General features: G+C 53.0%; 1 protein-coding gene across 1 annotated transcript; it reads right to left on the bottom strand.

Annotated features, from left to right (window-relative positions):
- Positions 1–2,972: 2,972 nt before the first annotated feature.
- Positions 2,973–5,995, bottom strand: LOC146764231 (uncharacterized). The gene is made up of 2 exons (XM_085565111.1): positions 4,857–5,995; positions 2,973–4,562 (listed from the first exon to the last, which is right to left on the bottom strand). The coding sequence occupies exons 1-2, from the start codon at positions 4,977–4,979 to the stop codon at positions 3,549–3,551; spliced, it is 1,137 nt and encodes a 378-aa protein (XP_085421237.1). The 5' UTR covers positions 4,980–5,995; the 3' UTR covers positions 2,973–3,548.
- Positions 5,996–16,607: the final 10,612 nt, after the last annotated feature.

The raw sequence follows: 16,607 nt of genomic DNA, 5'->3' as shown, positions 1-16,607 counted from the left end.
GTTTGCTCCCACACAGGTTTGCCTGGGTCTATTTCAGAAGGTAACAACTATGCAGATATCATTGTGAGGACAGGTGCGGTACCAAATACTTCTGCATGGGCCAAGTTATCTCCCAACTTTTCCACCAGAATGCTTCTTCTCTTCACAATCAATTTCAAATAAATTCCTCACAAGCCTGTGGTATCCTGTTGTTTTGTCCCTCCTGTCATGGCATGGCTCCTGCTCCTTTAGCAGAAGGCACTAACCCCCAAGGTTTTATTACTAACTCCATTTGTCAAACAGACGCCACCCATATCCCAGAGCTTGGTTACTTAAAATATGTACACATTTCCACTGGCACCTATTTTCATTTTCTGATGGTGACTGCTCAGACCAGAGAGAAGGCCCGTGATGCTATCCAGCACTGGCTCACCAGTTTTGCCACTCTGGGCCTTCCAACACCATCAAATCGGACCATGGACCTGCCTACACCTCAGAGTGAGTTCATAACTTCTTGCGGCAATGGGGTGTGCCTCACAATATGGACATTCCCCGCTCTCTCACAGGGTCAACTATTGTCAAGTGTGCCCACAGGACCCTAAAAACCATGCTTGAAAAACAAAAAGAGGTGGAGTTGGAGTGCCCTTATGACAGACTAGCTAAATGTCCTCACTTTTTAAAATCAGGATGAGATGGGACAGACTGTATGTGTTAGACAGTATTCCTTCAACACAAAGGCTCATCTAAGACCTCCAGTGCTGGTGAAGGATAACTGACTGGACAATGGAAAGGACCCCTGGACTTCCTGACATGGGAAAGGGGTTATGCCTGTGTCCCTGGAATTACTGACATGGGAAAAGGGTTATGCCTGTGTCTCCACAGTGACTCCATGTGCAGTGGGGTCCATCACGGTGTGTGCATCCTTTTGTCCCACTGTCCTGATCCCATGTGCATATAGTTGCTACTTTATAGGCATATGTGTACAGTTTTTAAAATGTTGTTGAAGTTATTATTGCTGTCTCTGTTATTAATGTTTTAGGAGTTGTTTAGGTTTTTCTTAGTAGGTTTTTGTTGCCTAAAAACAAGAAAGGGGAGATGTGGTATATGGGGTGATATTTCCCAAAGTTGTTAAGGCTCATGCACACAGAAGGCCCTGTGGGGCAGGCACGGCTGCAGGCTGGATGGTTGGAGGTCAGCTGGGGGGTGAGAGGCAGTTATGGGGATGAACGTGTGGACAGCACATGAACGGGAACCTGACTGGCTGATAGGACATGTGGACAGCAGCACTGCAGCTGAGCCAGCCAATGGGTGCCCTTCTTCTGTTGAGTTCTGGTTTTGTCAGGGTGAGATTAAAGGTATAAACGGGGAGTGATTTCTGCAATAAAGTGATCTCCTTCCGATGCACAACGGGCTCCGTGTCTCTTTGTCCCCCATTGCTACACCTCAGTGTTGTGTGAAAGTGTGAATGGGAAATGAGGAGAGTGGGAAGTGAAAGTTTATGTCCTGTGTCTTGTGTGATTGATGGGTGTAACTGTTGTGTGAATGAGATGTACTGCAGATGTACTGCAGCAAAAAACAATCAAGGAGCTTCAATACACACTTCTACTTTTCAGGTGACCGAGGTGGGCAGGGAAAAGCAAAGTGTTTGTTGTCTATGTGATGAAAATTTTTAATAAAGATTTTGTGTTGTCTGTATGAGTGTAATTTTGTGTTCATTTGTGGACTCAGATGTGAACCTTGGGTATGGTGTGAGTGCAAGATCTGTCATGATAGGTGGCATTGCACACCCACACAAAAGATTGTCTAGTGTCAGAAGTATAAAAATTAAAATTCAGAGCCAGGGATCAGGCATTAATTCTTTAAAATTTCTGTAGGAAATAGTGTGTGGGAAAAGAGCATTTAGTTCCCCGAGGCTGAACAGTACCCGAGGAGGACTGGGAAAATGCGTGTGAAAGGAGTAGAGACAGAATGGCTTGGAAGTTAAGAAAGAAGGAAAATAAAGGTGTGTGGACTGTGCTGGTGCCTGGATAATGTGAGAAAATGGGACTCAAAGTAAACAAGGAGAAAACCCCCAGGGAAAAGGAGAGCAGGGGAACACTGATGGATACATTTCCAGATAGCCTCCTGGGAATAAAATTAGCAGAGTGGGAACAAAACCCTGTCAGAAAGAATAAAAATAAAATCAAAATGATACATTATTATATGAGAAAATAGACTAATCAGGAGATAAGATCTGATCATTTATCATTGATCTGGCCAAAATAGAGTTCCTTTGAGGGGTGGATATGCCAAACTTTGAATATTCATGTGAATGCCAAAGAACCAGTCAGTCAGGAAAAAAGTGACTCTGCTGCCAATTGGAAGGGCGAGGCTTCCCTGGGGAAGACCAAGGTGTTTAAATTAAGGAAATTAACCCTGGGACCCCTTAGAGTATCTGCCCCCTCCATATCTGCCAGCACCCAATGCACTCCCTGCACTCCCTGATGGACCCAGCCAGAATACCTGGGGCAGAGCGTCCAGTGAGGGGAATGGAAAAATGGGGTTTGTGTCTGCCCCATTTAATTTATTTGAAGTGAGAGTGTTTAAAAAGGAATTAAAAGTTCTGCTAGAAGATCCTATCAGACTAGCAGAACAAGTAGACCAATTTTTGGGACCCAGTGTTTATACCTGGGATGAAGTGCAATCTGTAATAAACAGCCGAGGGAAGACAAATGATCTGAGCAGCAGGGATGTGCATTTGGGAGAGGGAACATGCACCCCACAGGCCCCTGGGGAGAAGAAAATGCCCTTGCAATGCCCTAATTGGGATCACCTTAACCCCAGGGGAAGGCAAAACATGGAAGATTATAGAGCATTAATTGTCAGGGGCATTAGGGAGGCTGCTCCACCCACCCAGAACACACACAAGGCATTTGATGAACAGCAAAAGAAGGATGAGACTCCACCTGAATGGCTGGAGAGGTTAAAAAGAAATACGAGACAATACTCAGGTGTAGACTGATACAAAAGCTGGACAAGCTTTATTGAAGATAACCTTTGTCACTCATGCTGGGCTGGATATAAGGAGAAGCTAGAAAGGGAATGTCAGGATAAGGGGTTGAATGACCTGTTCAAAGAAGCCCAGAAGGTCAGTGTCTGGAGGGACGAGGAGAAAGCCAAGGGGAAAGGGAAAATAATGGCAGCTGCTATTGCCGAGGGGAAGCAGCTGTGCAAGGACCCACCCCCAGAGGGAAGTGAGCCCCTGTCAGGACAAGGCAAGCAGGAGTAGGGGGAGGATAACGGGAACAAAGCTCCCTGGGGGAGGGACCCTAAAAGGACAAAGGGCAATTGAACAAGCGAGGCCCAGTCTGTCAGCAGTGCAGGGAAATTGGGTATTTGAGGTGAAACTGCCCATGGAGGGAAAGGGACCTGAAGGTTTTTGAGGAGGTTTGTGAAATGGTCTGCTGCACCCACAGAGGAAAGCTGCCTCATCATGCCCCCAAGCTGCAACAATGGCCCTGAGCATCCCTGCATGGCCCCAGAGTGTCCCCGATGATTTCCCCACCTTTGAGGACCTCACAGCAGTGACATCACTGTCCCTGCAGCAGCTTTGGGATGTCCTCAATGGCTTTCTGGCACTGCTCGGCCACTTTATGGCCACTGGGGCCATGAGGGCCACCAGAGACCCCAGAGCCACCAGGGCCACCATGGCTACTTGAGAGGAGGCTGCGGATATCCCCAAGTGTACCCAGAAGATGACGCGTGGCCAGGCGGGCGCTGTCCTCCCAGAGCCGCTCAGCCTTGGCCACTGTAGCCACCAAGGCCTCAGGGACATCGGGGGACATCTCATTTGTCCCCTTCAGGGTGGCCTCAATCTCCACGAGGCATCGCCGCAGCTCCTGGGGGAACGCGGTGGCTTTGTCACACGCAGCCACCAAGTGCTCCAGCGGCTCCAGGGCCACCTCTGCCCGCTCTCCCCTCCTGCTGGCTGCCCTGGCCTTGCTGGTGTCCACCACGGACTCTTCCGTGGCCTTGGTGGCTTCCTCCACCTCTTTGGTGTCTTCTTCCATCTGGGCCTTATGCAAAGCCACCACTGAGGCCTCCTTCTCCTTGTCCAGGGTCATGGGTAACCAGCCCATGGGTGACCTGGCCGTGCTCGTCAGGTTTTTCCTAGACTGCTCCCAGCGGGTTTTGTTTTCCTTCATATTCCCAGCTCGGGCAGTGGCAGTGGCTGCAGTGGTGGCCTCCCTGGTGGCCGCATCCCTGCAGGCATTGCGGATCTCGGTGGCCTCCCTGGCCAGCTGGTCCCAGTTGCCCTCGAGCTTGGCCACCGGCTCCTGCCAGGCGTTGGCCGCATTTGTCACATGGGCCCAGGTGGCCCCTGGGTTGGCCCCGAGGGCAGCCAGGGCCTGGCCAAGGGAGGCGTTTTCCCAGGTGGGGACACCACCGTGCTTCAGGGTGTCCCGGAGTTGATTGATGAAGTCCTCTAGGGCCTTGTGCAGGGACCCTGGGGACATGCCCAGTACCACATCACCGTACGGCCCGGCCACGGTGGCTGCCAGCTCTCCCAGGTTGGCCACCACGTCCACCAGCGCCTCCAGCAGCTGTGGAGGGGACAGGGGAGGTGATGGAATCCTCGTGGCACTCAAAGCCTCCTGGGATGCCCCCTCTCCCCTCCTGGGGTCCCCCTTTGTCCCCTCCCTGGAGGGATCTGCTGTCTCCTCTTTCCCTTTGGCACCCCCTCATTGCCTCTCCCAGCCCCTGCCACCCTCCACTGTTCCCCCCTGCCTCCCTCGGTCCCCTCCAGCCCTCTGTCACCTCCCTCCTTTGTGCCACACCTCTGTCCCCTTTGCGATCCCCCTGTCCCCTCCCGCGTCCCCAAGAGGGGATTGTCGCACCTCACGGGGCTCCATGGCCTCAGGGGACAGCCAGGGACACGTCCGGGGAACACTCGGTGACACGCAGGAACGCAGGAACGTGGCACAGCCAGCAGTAAACAGGAAGAGGTGAGGAGGTGACATCACCACCCCGGCCACGCCCCCCCACCTGCAGGGTGCCCGATGGCCCCATGATGGTCCCCAAGAGACCCCGATGTCCCATCAGGGTCCCCACATGGCCCTAGTGTCCACTGAGTGTCTCCAACAGGGCCCCAGTGTCCCCCCAGAGTCCCCATCAGGGCCCTGTTGACCCCAAAACACCCCCACTGTCCCCTCAGGGTCCCCAACAGGGCCTCAATGTCCTCCCTGATGTCCTCAACAGGAGCCCAATGTCCCCAGTGTCCCATCAGGGCCCCCAGCAGAGCCCAGATGTCCCCCCAGTATCTCCAACAGGAACCTGATGTTCACTGAGTGTCCCCAACAGGTCATGATGTCCCACCCATGTCCCCAACAGGGCCCAAATGTCTCCCAGTGTCCTGTTGGGAATACTGGGAACACTGGGATCCTGTTTTGGACATTGTGGGGACTCTGGGGACATTGTGATGACCCAAAACAGGACAGGGAATATCAGGGTGGCCTGGCAGTTCCCAAGGGAAGGACATGGGGGTGTCCCCAATGTCCCTCAGGGTGTCCCCATGCCATGGCCATGACAGTGCCACCCCAGTGTCCCACCCCATCCCTACCCCTGCCCCACCAGCGCTCTCTGGGCCGCCTCCAGCCTTGGCATCACCTCCTTGTGCCCCTCACGCAATGTCCCCAACCCCACTAGGATCTCCCCAAGCGCCCAGGCAGCTCTGGGGAAGCCTTGTCCCTGTTTCCCCCACGGTGTCACCTCCTTGTCCTGGGTGACAGCGGCCACCAATATCCCCAGTGCCTGCGTCACCTCCTCCAGCTGCCCCAGCACATCTGCAGTGGCCTCGTTGGTGGCCGTGGCGGCCTCAGCACTGGCCCTGGAAGCTGCCACCCGCCGGGCACGGTCCCGCAGGCGCAGGGCCATGTCCCACTGGTGGCTCGCGGCGGTGGCCAGGTGACGCCGCGATGTCCCCAAGCCCCGCCTGGCCACCTCGCAGGACACGGCCACCACGGCCAGGGCCAGCAGCAGGTGACTGTCCTCACTCACCCCCACAGCAGCACAGGCTGAGTCCGGGGACACTGCGGGGCCACAGAGACACCACACAGGTGGCACCAGGGAGATGGCAGTGCCACCTGTCTAGTGGCACCAGACTGGTGGCACCAGGGACAGAGCAGTGGCACCAGTTCCATCCCAGTGCTGCCAGCCCAGTGCTCCCCAGGGCTGCCGCAGTGTCATCACCCAGTGTCACCAGTTCCATCCCAGTGCCACCAGTTCTGCCCCACTGTCACCACTTGAGTGCCACCAGCCCAGTATCAGCAACCCAGCTACAGGATCACTGTCCTCAGTCCTGTCCCAGTGCCACCATCTCACTGTCACCATCCCGCTGTCCCCATCCTAGTCTCACCAAATCCATCCAAATGTCACCATCCCTGTGTTCCCAGTTCCCTCCCAATGTCCTGAGTCTCATACCAGTGTCCCCCATCTTGTCCCAGTGCCCCTGTCCCAGTGTACCCAGTTGTGTCCCCATATCCTCAGTCCCATCAGTGTCCACACTCCCTTCCTTATGTCTCCATCCCAGTGTCCCCTCCAAATTTTCCCAGTTCCATCCCAGTACCACCAACACAGGGAGTCATCCCAGTGTCACCAGTCCAATCTCAGTGTCACCAGGGCCACCCATGGCACCAGCCCAGTGTCACCAGTTCAATCCCAGTGCCTCCAGTTTCACCCCAGTGTCCCCCATTCTGCCCCAGTGCCCCCACCCCTTTGTCACCAGTCCCACCCCAGTTTCCCCAGTCCTGGGCCAGTGTCCTACATCTCATCTCAGTGTCCTCATCCCAGTGCTCCCAGTTGTGTCCCAGTGCTACTAGTTCCATCCCATTGCCACTAGTTCAATTGCACTGTCACCACCCCATTGTCCCCAGTGCCACCACCCTCATGTTATCATTCCAGTGTCACCAACCCAGTGTCCTCAGTTCCATCCCAGTGCTCCCACTGCCAGCCCAGTGCCTCCGCCCCATTGTCCCCATACCAATGCCACCATCCCAGTGCCACCGCCCCATTGTCCCCATACCAATGTCACCAGCCCAGTGTCACCAGTCCTGTCCTAGTTTCTCCAGTCCTGTCCCAGTGTCTCCGTCCCAGTGTCACCAGTTCCATCCCAGTGTCCCCATCCTGGGGCAGGGGAAGGTCTCTACTGGTCGGTAGGGCTCCATACTGGTCTGAACTGGTCTGTACTGGTTCCCTGCATCCCCTGCTGCCCCCTGCTGGTCTGCACTGGTCCGTAGTGGTCTATACTGGTCTGAACTGGCCTATACTGGTCAGAGCAGGGGAAAGTCCCTCCTGGTCTGTAGATACACTTAGTGGTCCATACAAGTCTGAACTGGTTTTTACTGGTTCATACTGGTCTGAACTGGCCCCCACAACTCTGTACTGGTTCATACTGGTCTATACTGGTCTATATTGATAACAGCAGGAGAAAGTCCCTCCTAGTCTATAAAAACTCACACTGGCCTGAACTGGTCTGAATTGCCTCCCACTGTTCTATAAAGATGTATACTGGTCTGAACTGGTTTATACTGGCCTATGCTGATGCATACTGGTCTATACTGGTTCATACTGCCTCCCACTGCTCTAAACTGCTCCATAATGGACTAGAATGGTTTATACTGGTTTCTACTGGTCTATACTGGACCATACTGGTTTTTACTCACACACACCACCCCACAGCACCATCAGCCCCACAGCCAGCCTGTGCCCAGCCCACAGCCAGTGCTGGCACCGCCGTGCCCATCTCTCCTCGCGTTCCAGTGCCACCACTGCTGCCTCAGCCTTGGCCCCGAGCTGCCGCAGCCGCTGCTCGTCCCTGTCCTCTGCTCGTCCCCATCCCCACGGTTCCCAGAGCCACCGCTGGGATCACAGTGGCCTCCTGGGCCCTCTCCAGCCTCTTCTGGGCCTCCTGGGCCTCGTCCAGGGCAGCCTCGGCCTCGGCCAGCGCAGCTGGGACGCTGTCCAGTGTCCCCAGGGCCTCGGCCAAGGCCACCAGGGCCACCAGGGCCCTTTGCCGTGCGGCCACTGCTGTGTCCACCTCAGGGGGGAGGGCAGGGGGAGACACCTGGGGACAGGAAAGGAGGTTAGGGGTTGAGGGAGGTTTGGAGGGTTCGAGGACAATGGGGTATGGGGGTCCAAGGTGGGGTTTTGGGGTTCTGGGGGAATTTTTGGAGAATCCTGAGAGGTATTCAAGGGTGGCCCAGGTGGGGTTGGAGGGTGTCAGGTGAGATTTGGGGGATTCCAGGTGAGCAGGGGACATGGAACCAGGGAGTCACAGTGGACACAGAGGTCTAGGGGGTCCCAGGTGAGGCTCCCAAGAGATTCAAGTGGTCACAGGTGAAGTTTTGGTGGTCTCAGGTGAGGTTTTGGGTCTCTCGGTTGAAGTTTTGGGGCTCCCAGTTGAGGTTCCCCAGGGATTTGAGGCTCCCAGTTGAGGTTCCCCAGGGGTTTGGGGCTCCCAATTGAGGTTCCCCAGGGGTTTGGGGCTTCCCAGTTGACAATTCCCAAAGATTTGGGGTTTCTCAGATGCACAGGTGAGAATATGGGAAGTCCTAGGTGTCCAGGTGAGGGTCCCAAGGGACTCCCAGGTGAGGTTTGGGAGGGTCCCAGATGAGAATTCCCAACAATTTGGGGTTTCCCAGTTTTCCCAGGTGAGGCTCCAGGGAGTTTCAAGGTTCCCGGGTACCCAGGGGAGATTTTGGTGATCCCGCCCCCTTTCTCCCCCCCACCACCAGCCCCTCTGAACTCGCCAGACTCCATAACTTTACACTCCCCTTTTCCCTCCCAGCTGCCCCCACAGCCCTTGGGATTCCCAAACTTCACTAAATCCCCGCAAATCCTCCCAAATCCACTCAGGTACCCAATGGGGATGACCCCAGGGTTTCAGGGTTCCCACCTTGTGCTCCATCCCTGTTCTCATCCAGAGGCTGCGGCCGGAGCTCTGAGGGCTGAGGGTGTTGAGGCTCCTGGAGGAGGGAGGGCCCCACACCCTGATCCTCCCCCGAGGGGCAGAACTGGCCCTGCCGAGACCTCAGGCACACTTTCAAGGCCAGCTTTAATCCCTTGAAGCCCAGATCCATCCTCCAGAGCTCCATTTTGCTGCCAGGACCCCATTGACCCTTCTGAGCCCTGATTTCTTCTGCCAGGACCCTGATTTACCCCCATTCATCCTTTCAGGACCCCACTGAACCCCTCATGGCCTTCATTTATCCTTTCAGGAACCATTTTCCCCTCGGGACACCATTTATTCTTCCAGGACACCATTCACCCCTTTCAGGACCATGTCTATTGCCACAAAAACCTGATTTTCCCCCAAGGGGCAGAATTTGACCTGCCAGGTCCTCAGGGCTTCTTTTCGAGCCCAAATCGATTGCCCAGGGCTCTATTTCCCTACCAGGACCCCAATAACCACCTCAGGACCCATTTACCCCACCCAGGGTTCTGATTTCCCCTGCTAGGGCCCTGATTTGGAATGGATTTTTGGGATTGCTTTTGGAGATCCAGCAGGATTTGGTGTCTGGGATTTCTTGGGATTCAGGATTTGGGATTTGAGATCATTTAGGATTGGGGTTTGGGTGTCCAACAGCATTTGGGATCTGGGTTTTTGGATCCAGGATTTGGGATTTGAGATCATTTGGGATAATTTCTTGGGATCCAGAAGGATTTGGGATCAGTTGGAGTGAAAAACACATTCACGATCCTCTGAAAATTTAGAAGTTTAATAAAGGACAAGAGGAGACAGAAAAGCAGATTTATGGGTGCACCTTGGCACTCAGCCAAGAGCACACCTGCTAGGTTGGAAACAACCTTTTAATACCGTTTCTATTGCACCAGCCTGTTACATATTCATAAACAATTACGCATACCAAACTTTTCCCCAAACATGTTTACATGTTCCAAGAACTGTTTAGCATGGCTCCTCCTCAGAGCCGCATTTTTAGAGCAGGCAGATTCCCTGGGTGTGGTTTTGGTCCTTTTTTTATCATCACCTCCAGTTTTTGGGCCTTGGTGCACACTGTCTCCAGACCGTGAGTGCTGACAGTTGGCAGATCTGTAGCCATGAGTCCTCATCCTGTGCTCATTGGATGTTATCCCATCCCAGCAGGCATTTTAACACAAGCGTTCTTCCATCACCCATTTCACTAAGCTTAATTAGCAACAGAAATAAAACCTTAATCTTTATAACAAAGTTACTTTAAACATATAAAATCCATTTTACTATTTGTGAAAAGCCAATATTATAATACGTATCTGTGCTGGATTAGGACAAATCTAGGAGAAAAACCTCTGGAAGGAGCCCCCAGAAAACAAACCCCCACAGCCCCTCCCACCAAGCTGGTTTGGGAAGAACTTTTTCGGAGATGAGTGGAAAAAACCCTGTTTATTTAACAAACAAAACACTCCAAAAACTGAACAACACCAAATGACAACAAAACTCTTTCACCACTCTGAAGGGATCACAAATCCAGAAAGTCCCTCCTGGGGGTGGTCACCCGGGTCTGGGCGCTGGGGATTGCTCTGGGCACTGGGGATGGCTGCTGCAGATCACAGAGCGCAGGCTCCCGGTGCTCCTCGGGGTTCCCAGGTCCCAGTCCAGAGCAGGTCGGAATGATATTCAGGAAAGGGAAAGGAAAAAAAAACCAAAACAGTCCAAGGAAAATAATTGGACTGCTTAGCTAAACTAACTAACAAGCAAAAACAAAGGCAAAAGCAGAAGCAGGAGCAAGAGCAAGAGCAAGCAAGCAAGGAAGCAAGGAAGCAAAAGCCAGCAAACTAAGCAAAGCAAAGCCAGCCAGCACTGGTCTCTTCTAGACAGCAGACCATGGAGGGAGGTGAGCCGGCTGATAACAAGACAAAACAAACCTTCACTTTCTGAGTCAGTTCTGAAAGCACAGAACAGAATATCAAACATAAACACAACACAATTGGGGATACAAACACCATAACGTCACCCTAGGAAGTATCCATAACAGAGATCAATATTGTTATTGTGATCAATAAGAACCTGCAAAAGCCAATTCAGAAATGCAAAAGCCAATTATTCTATTGTCATTTAAAACCCAGCTCTGCTGCAGACATGGCAGAAAGCTGCCTCTGCTGCAAGGTACCGAGGGGGCTCATTTACCCCCTGACCCACACCCACACCCATCAGTGTCCCCAGAGTGTCCTCAGAAGGTCCCAAAGTGTCCCTAGGGATGTCACCCCAGGAATTCCCATCAGGATTTGGGACAATTGCAATGGAAATTCCCCAAATCTGTCGCAAATCCTGTGTGGAGAGGTGAGGGTTGGGAGTTGGGTTTCTTCTGCTCTTTCCTTATTACCTGTAGAATTTCTTCCCATGGAGTTGCTGAGAGGCACTGATGGCTGGCTGCTTGAGACAGGCAGGGAGGGGGAACTCCTCTGGTTTTTGGGAGTTTCTCTCAGCGTGGGGGCAGAGATACTGCGAGAATGAGGAAAGGTAAAAAGAGAGGGGCCTGGGGGCAGCTGCTCTCTCTCTCTCTCTCTCTCTCTCTCTCTCAGTCTTGCTGAGGGTTTTGTAGGAGGAAGGTTGGACCTGTGGCTTGGGGAAAGGAGTTCCCTGCCACCACCATAACCCAGCAGGGAACCTTTCTTCTGCTACTGGGCCCTGCATCCACCTGCCCTGCCAGAACATCCTGCAGATTCCAGCTGTGAGAAAAGCGATGCTCACTTCCAGGAATTTAAAAGGTTTATTAAAACCTTATCAAAAATACAACAGAAGACTGAACTGAGAAAATATTATGGTGCCGGGAGCAGAGGATTTTTCCCACCATGTGCTCATCCACACAATGGAGATTTCACCTTTTAACCCTTTAGCGCCTCCCAAAGTTCTGCCCATCGACTCCTTCTTCACTGGCCAGTGGTGGAGGTCACTTCCTTAAATCTTGATTGGAGGTCAGGGGTTGCCATAGTAATGAGCCAACCCTCCCAAATGTCCCGAACCCAGTCCACCCCGATAACAACGCAAGGGGAGTAAAACATAACTATAGGTCTATAAAACTTCTCTTAATATATCTACATGCAATTTGCCTTTTAATTGGGGGAGTCAACCATTGCATTACTCATCTATCACACCACTAATGCTGTGGAGTTCTGATACATTTCATCCACCGCCCCAGGATTCCTGCTCATCCCTGCCCTTCCAGCCTGCTGCTCCAGTCCTCTTGGGGCACAGGGATCGGCTGTCCCAGGGTTTGTGAAGCAAAGCCTCTCCTCAATCCCTTCCCGCCTCCGGACAAAGCCGCCATTGCCGCGTGCTTCCGAGCCTGCGCTGGAGCGCCCCCTGCAGCCGCGTGGGGGTCACCGCACCACCCTGCCCACCGGGAGCCACCAGCGCCCCTGCTGGCTGTGCCCGGAACTGCACCAAAGGGGAAAGTGCCGCAGCCGGAAGGCTGGGACTGGGTTCCTGCTCTGTTTGCTGTTCGTGCCGTAGCTGTTGCTGTTTCTTTGCTTTATACACGCTAGTGAAGAACTGCTCTTCCTATTCCCATATCTTTGCCTGAGAGCCCCTTGATTTCAAAATTCCCATAACTCAGAGGGAGGGGTTAACATTCTCCATTCTAAGAGAGGCTTTTCTGCCTTCCCTAACAGAAACCTGTCTTGTAAACCAAGACAGGGGAGAGGAAACGTGACAGCAGCAATGTCACCAATGATGTCAATGCTCCTATGATGTCATAGCAGTGACATTGCTGTCCCCTCAGCAGTCTCGGGATGACCTTGATGGCTCTTTGGCACCCCTTGGCCACCGAGTGGCCACCAGGGCCACTGCAGGCACTATAGGGACTTGAAAATGGATGCCCCAAAGTGTCAACAGCTAGTGACACATGGCCAAGTCGGCACTGGCCTCCCACAGCCACTCAAACTCAGCCCCTTTGGCCATTAAAATCTTGGAGACATCGGGGTACCCCTCCATTATCCACTGCAGGTCTAACTCAGCTTCCCTGAGCTGGAAGTGCAGCCCCCAGGGGAATGTGGTGGCTTCTTCATGTGTGGCCACCCAGGCCTCGGGGACATCAGGGGATGCCTGCAGTTTCCACTCCAGGGTGGCTTCAAAGACTCTGAGCCGGTGTTGGAGGTCCAGGGGAAATGCCATGGCTCTGTCACACGTGGCCACCAAGCTCTCCAGCTGCCCCAGGGCCACCTCCACCCACTGTCGTCTTCTGGTGGCTGCAGCCTCCCAGTCATTGCAGAGCTTGGTGGTCTCCTCAGCCAGCTGGGCCCAGCTCTCTGTGAGGGTGTCCACCGTGTGCTGCTAGGTGCCGGCCATGGCTCTCACATGGGCATGGGCCTGGGTGGCCTCCAGGCTGGCCGCAAAGTTGGCCAGGGATTGGCCCAGGGAGAAGACACCACTAGAGTTAGGGTCTTGCAAAGGTGCTGGGTAAAGGTTGTCAGGGCTACGTGCAGAGATCCTGGGGACACGTCCAGCAGCATGTCCCTGTTTAGCAAAATTACAGTGGTCACCAGCTCACTAAAGGGTGGCCACCACAGCCACCAGCAGCTCCAGCTGCTAGGGAGAGGACAGGAGAGGTGGCAGGGACCTTATGGTACTTGTGAACTCCTGCAATGGACCCGGTGCCCTTCATGATCCCCTCCACTCCTCCATCACCTCCTGTCAGCCAATTGCCCCGCCAGTCCCTTCCCACCTCCCCACCCCGTTATTGTCACACCTCAAGGGGTTTCCACGGCTGCTGGGGACACTCCCGGGGGGACACACCCAGGGGACACTCCAGGAACAGACGGAGACATGATGGGCCCTGCTCAGGCTGCGACCCCTCAAGCCCCGCTGGTCGGGCCAGTGTCCCCAACGTTGTCACCGTCACCACCGCGGTCACAGTGAGGGTCAGGCCAGGGCAAGGGGACAGTGGCGTGTGCAGCCCCCAGCCCCAGCCAGAGCAGGAGCTGGCAGGCAGAGCCTTCTGCCAAGGGGCCGGGGATGGAACCTCCACAAGGAGCAGGGATCACTCTGCTCTCAGCTCCGGGGGTCCCACGGCAACCGGGAACTCCCGGGAGCTGAGTCACGACATGACGCCACCGAAGCTAGCCCAGACACAGCCCGGCTCCCACGGCGCTGGAAGTTGCGCTCAGCGATTTCAGACCTGGCATCCTGGGTGGGAGCACATCTGATACTCCAGGCACGGTCAGCACAGTTGGACCGCTCATGCTCGAGTGGCTCTGAGGAAGATGAGGAAGAGACTGAGGAGATAATTTCTGCCCTGAGCAAGCTAAGGAAAGAAGGTTAATATATGGACTGATCTAAATATGGATTTAGGGCTGTCCACATCCATGGAACCATCTGGAAGGAAAGAAGACTTCTGAAGACTCAAGGGAATCAAATCAACCACGCTGAACAAATACTTGGCCTCTTAGAGAGCATTAAAAAATCTGCAGAAGTAGCTATTATCCATTGTAGAAGTCAAAAGAAATGGAAAACCAATTCGGAACTGGGAAATGACTTTGCTGATAAGGCAGCAAGAGGATTTGCAGAAAAAGGTATTCTCGCAGTAATTCCACAAAAAGAGGTTGATTTGTCTGGGTTCACCCTAAAATATGACCAAGCAGACTGCAAACTAATTAAATTTCTTAAGGCTGAGATCACAGAAATAGATGGGCCATTATAGCAGTGAATCTGGTTGTAATCCCCCCACTTAGTCTTCGGGAGCTAGCTCAGAGAGGACATGGAAACACACATTTTGGGGTTGAAAATCTTCTCAATCATCTAAAAAAGGTAGTAATAGGAAAAGGAATGACTGATGTTGTACAATCAGTAGTGAGCAAATGTGAGATCTGCTCTAAAAACAGCCCTGACACAAGAAAAAGAGTTGTGTTAGGAGTGAAAAAAGCAGGGGACCTTCCTGGAGATTACTGGCAAAACAATTTTGCAGAGTTCCCATGCAAGGAGGGATACCGTTCCATACTGGTATTAGCTGACACCGTCAGTGGATGGCCAGAGGCTTACCCCTGTCACACTGACACGGCCAAGGAAGTGGTGAAAGATTTGCTTAGTCATATAATTCCGAGGTTTGGGGTTCCCTTGGGGATGTCACCAGATAAGGGACCATGCTTTGTTGCAACAGTGTTTAAGAAAGTTTGTTGGATTTTGGGAATTATTTGGGATCTGCACAGGCTTTATAGAGCCCCAGCAAGTGGTAAAGTTGAACATATGAATGAGACTCAAAAAACAAGTGTGCAAAATCTGTCAGGAACCATCCATGCCATGGGTTCAGGCCTTGCCTATAGCTTTACTGAGAATCCGCATACAACCAAGGCAGAGCTGTGGAGGCCCATGAGATCACTAGGGGAAGGTCAGTGGACATGTCCTGGAATGACACACTACAGGCTCCAGGCATTTCTCCCAATTTCGGATGAGGAAAAAACTTACCCCGTAGTGGTCTGCAACACTATGTAAATTATCCCCAATTCTATTTTCCCATTAGCCTGTTGGCATTCCCTACCCCTTCTTCCCTTACATGTTCACATTCTAGCAAGTTCTTCACTCCCTGTTCCTCCATTAGTTTCTGTAACCATGCCTATCCACCCTAGCACCCTTTTGGTTCCTACCCTTTGTACCTCCCCCGTGCCCTCAGATCATTTGCCCTGATTCACTGCTCTGCCCCATCTTTCCCATATTTAACCCTAGACCCTCCTGTAAGTGTTGTCTTAAGCCCCCAGACCCCTTCAGCAATGCCCTATATTGAAACACATTAGAACTCTATACCTGGACCCTCCTGTGTCTTCACTGCCGAGCTGCTGCGTGAATCTGCGTGCTGCTGTCACAGGGAAGAAGTTCTCCAGCCAGCTCATTCCCAAGAGCAGTGTGCAGCCGCGAGAGGGGCTGCCCCCAGATCTCTGCTGAGTTCCCGCAGCTAGCGCTGCGTACAGGGGCTCACAGCTCCCTGCAGCGACGGCTGTGGCATGGGTGACACAGCAGCAGCACAGTACGAGAAACCAAGGCAAAGGAATAGAGAGGGGGCACTTGTTTGAGTTCCAGGGAAGTTTTATTCCCCAGAGGATTCAGTGACCGATGACAATAACTGAGGGCAAAAAGCTGCTTTTAAGGAGAGGCGGGAATAAGGGGAGGACTCGACATTTTACCAATAGGAAGGCATTAGTGGAGGAGTGCAGGGTAAGGGCTATGCAATAAAAGCCAGCAAGGGGAAGGAGCAAACCCTGCACCCCAATCTTGCTTCGAGGAGGGGATGAAGGACAGGGAACATTCCAGAAGCGAGCAAAGGAGGTATAAGGAGATTGACAGGTGGATTTACATACACTTAGCAAGACAATCTTGGGGTAAACAAGTCAGGACTGAACCTTTAGGGAAGCCAAATGGGGTAAATGGAATGAACCATTGCAAACTGATAACAAGGAATATTTAAAACCTACTACAGAAGAACAAACTGTAAAATAACAGACTACCACTGCTGTGTGTGTGTGTGTGTGTGTGTGTGTGTGTGTGTGTGTGTGTGTTTGCTGCTGCTCTCATGGCTCTTACCTGTTGACACAAGACACTCTCAAGGAAGCTTGCATCCACCAGCACCATGCTGTCATGGTTTGGCACGGAAAAGAATTTTCTCAGG

This window comes from Lonchura striata, chromosome 35 (assembly GCF_050655825.1).
Source record: "Lonchura striata isolate lonStrDom1 chromosome 35, ASM5065582v1, whole genome shotgun sequence".
NCBI classification, from domain to species: domain Eukaryota; kingdom Metazoa; phylum Chordata; class Aves; order Passeriformes; family Estrildidae; genus Lonchura; species Lonchura striata.
The sequence above is the reverse complement of the archived record's forward strand: the minus strand, read 5'-3'. Positions and strand labels throughout refer to the sequence as shown.

Bases quoted from the DNA above. Each gene is read 5' to 3' on its own strand.
- LOC146764231 (XM_085565111.1), bottom strand. From the start codon at position 4,979: ATGTCACCTCCTCACCTCTTCCTGTTTACTGCTGGCTGTGCCACGTTC. The intron at 4,563-4,856 runs GTGCGACAATCC...TCCCCTCCACAG, and splicing joins AGGCCATGGAGCCCCGTGAG to CTGCTGGAGGCGCTGGTGGA.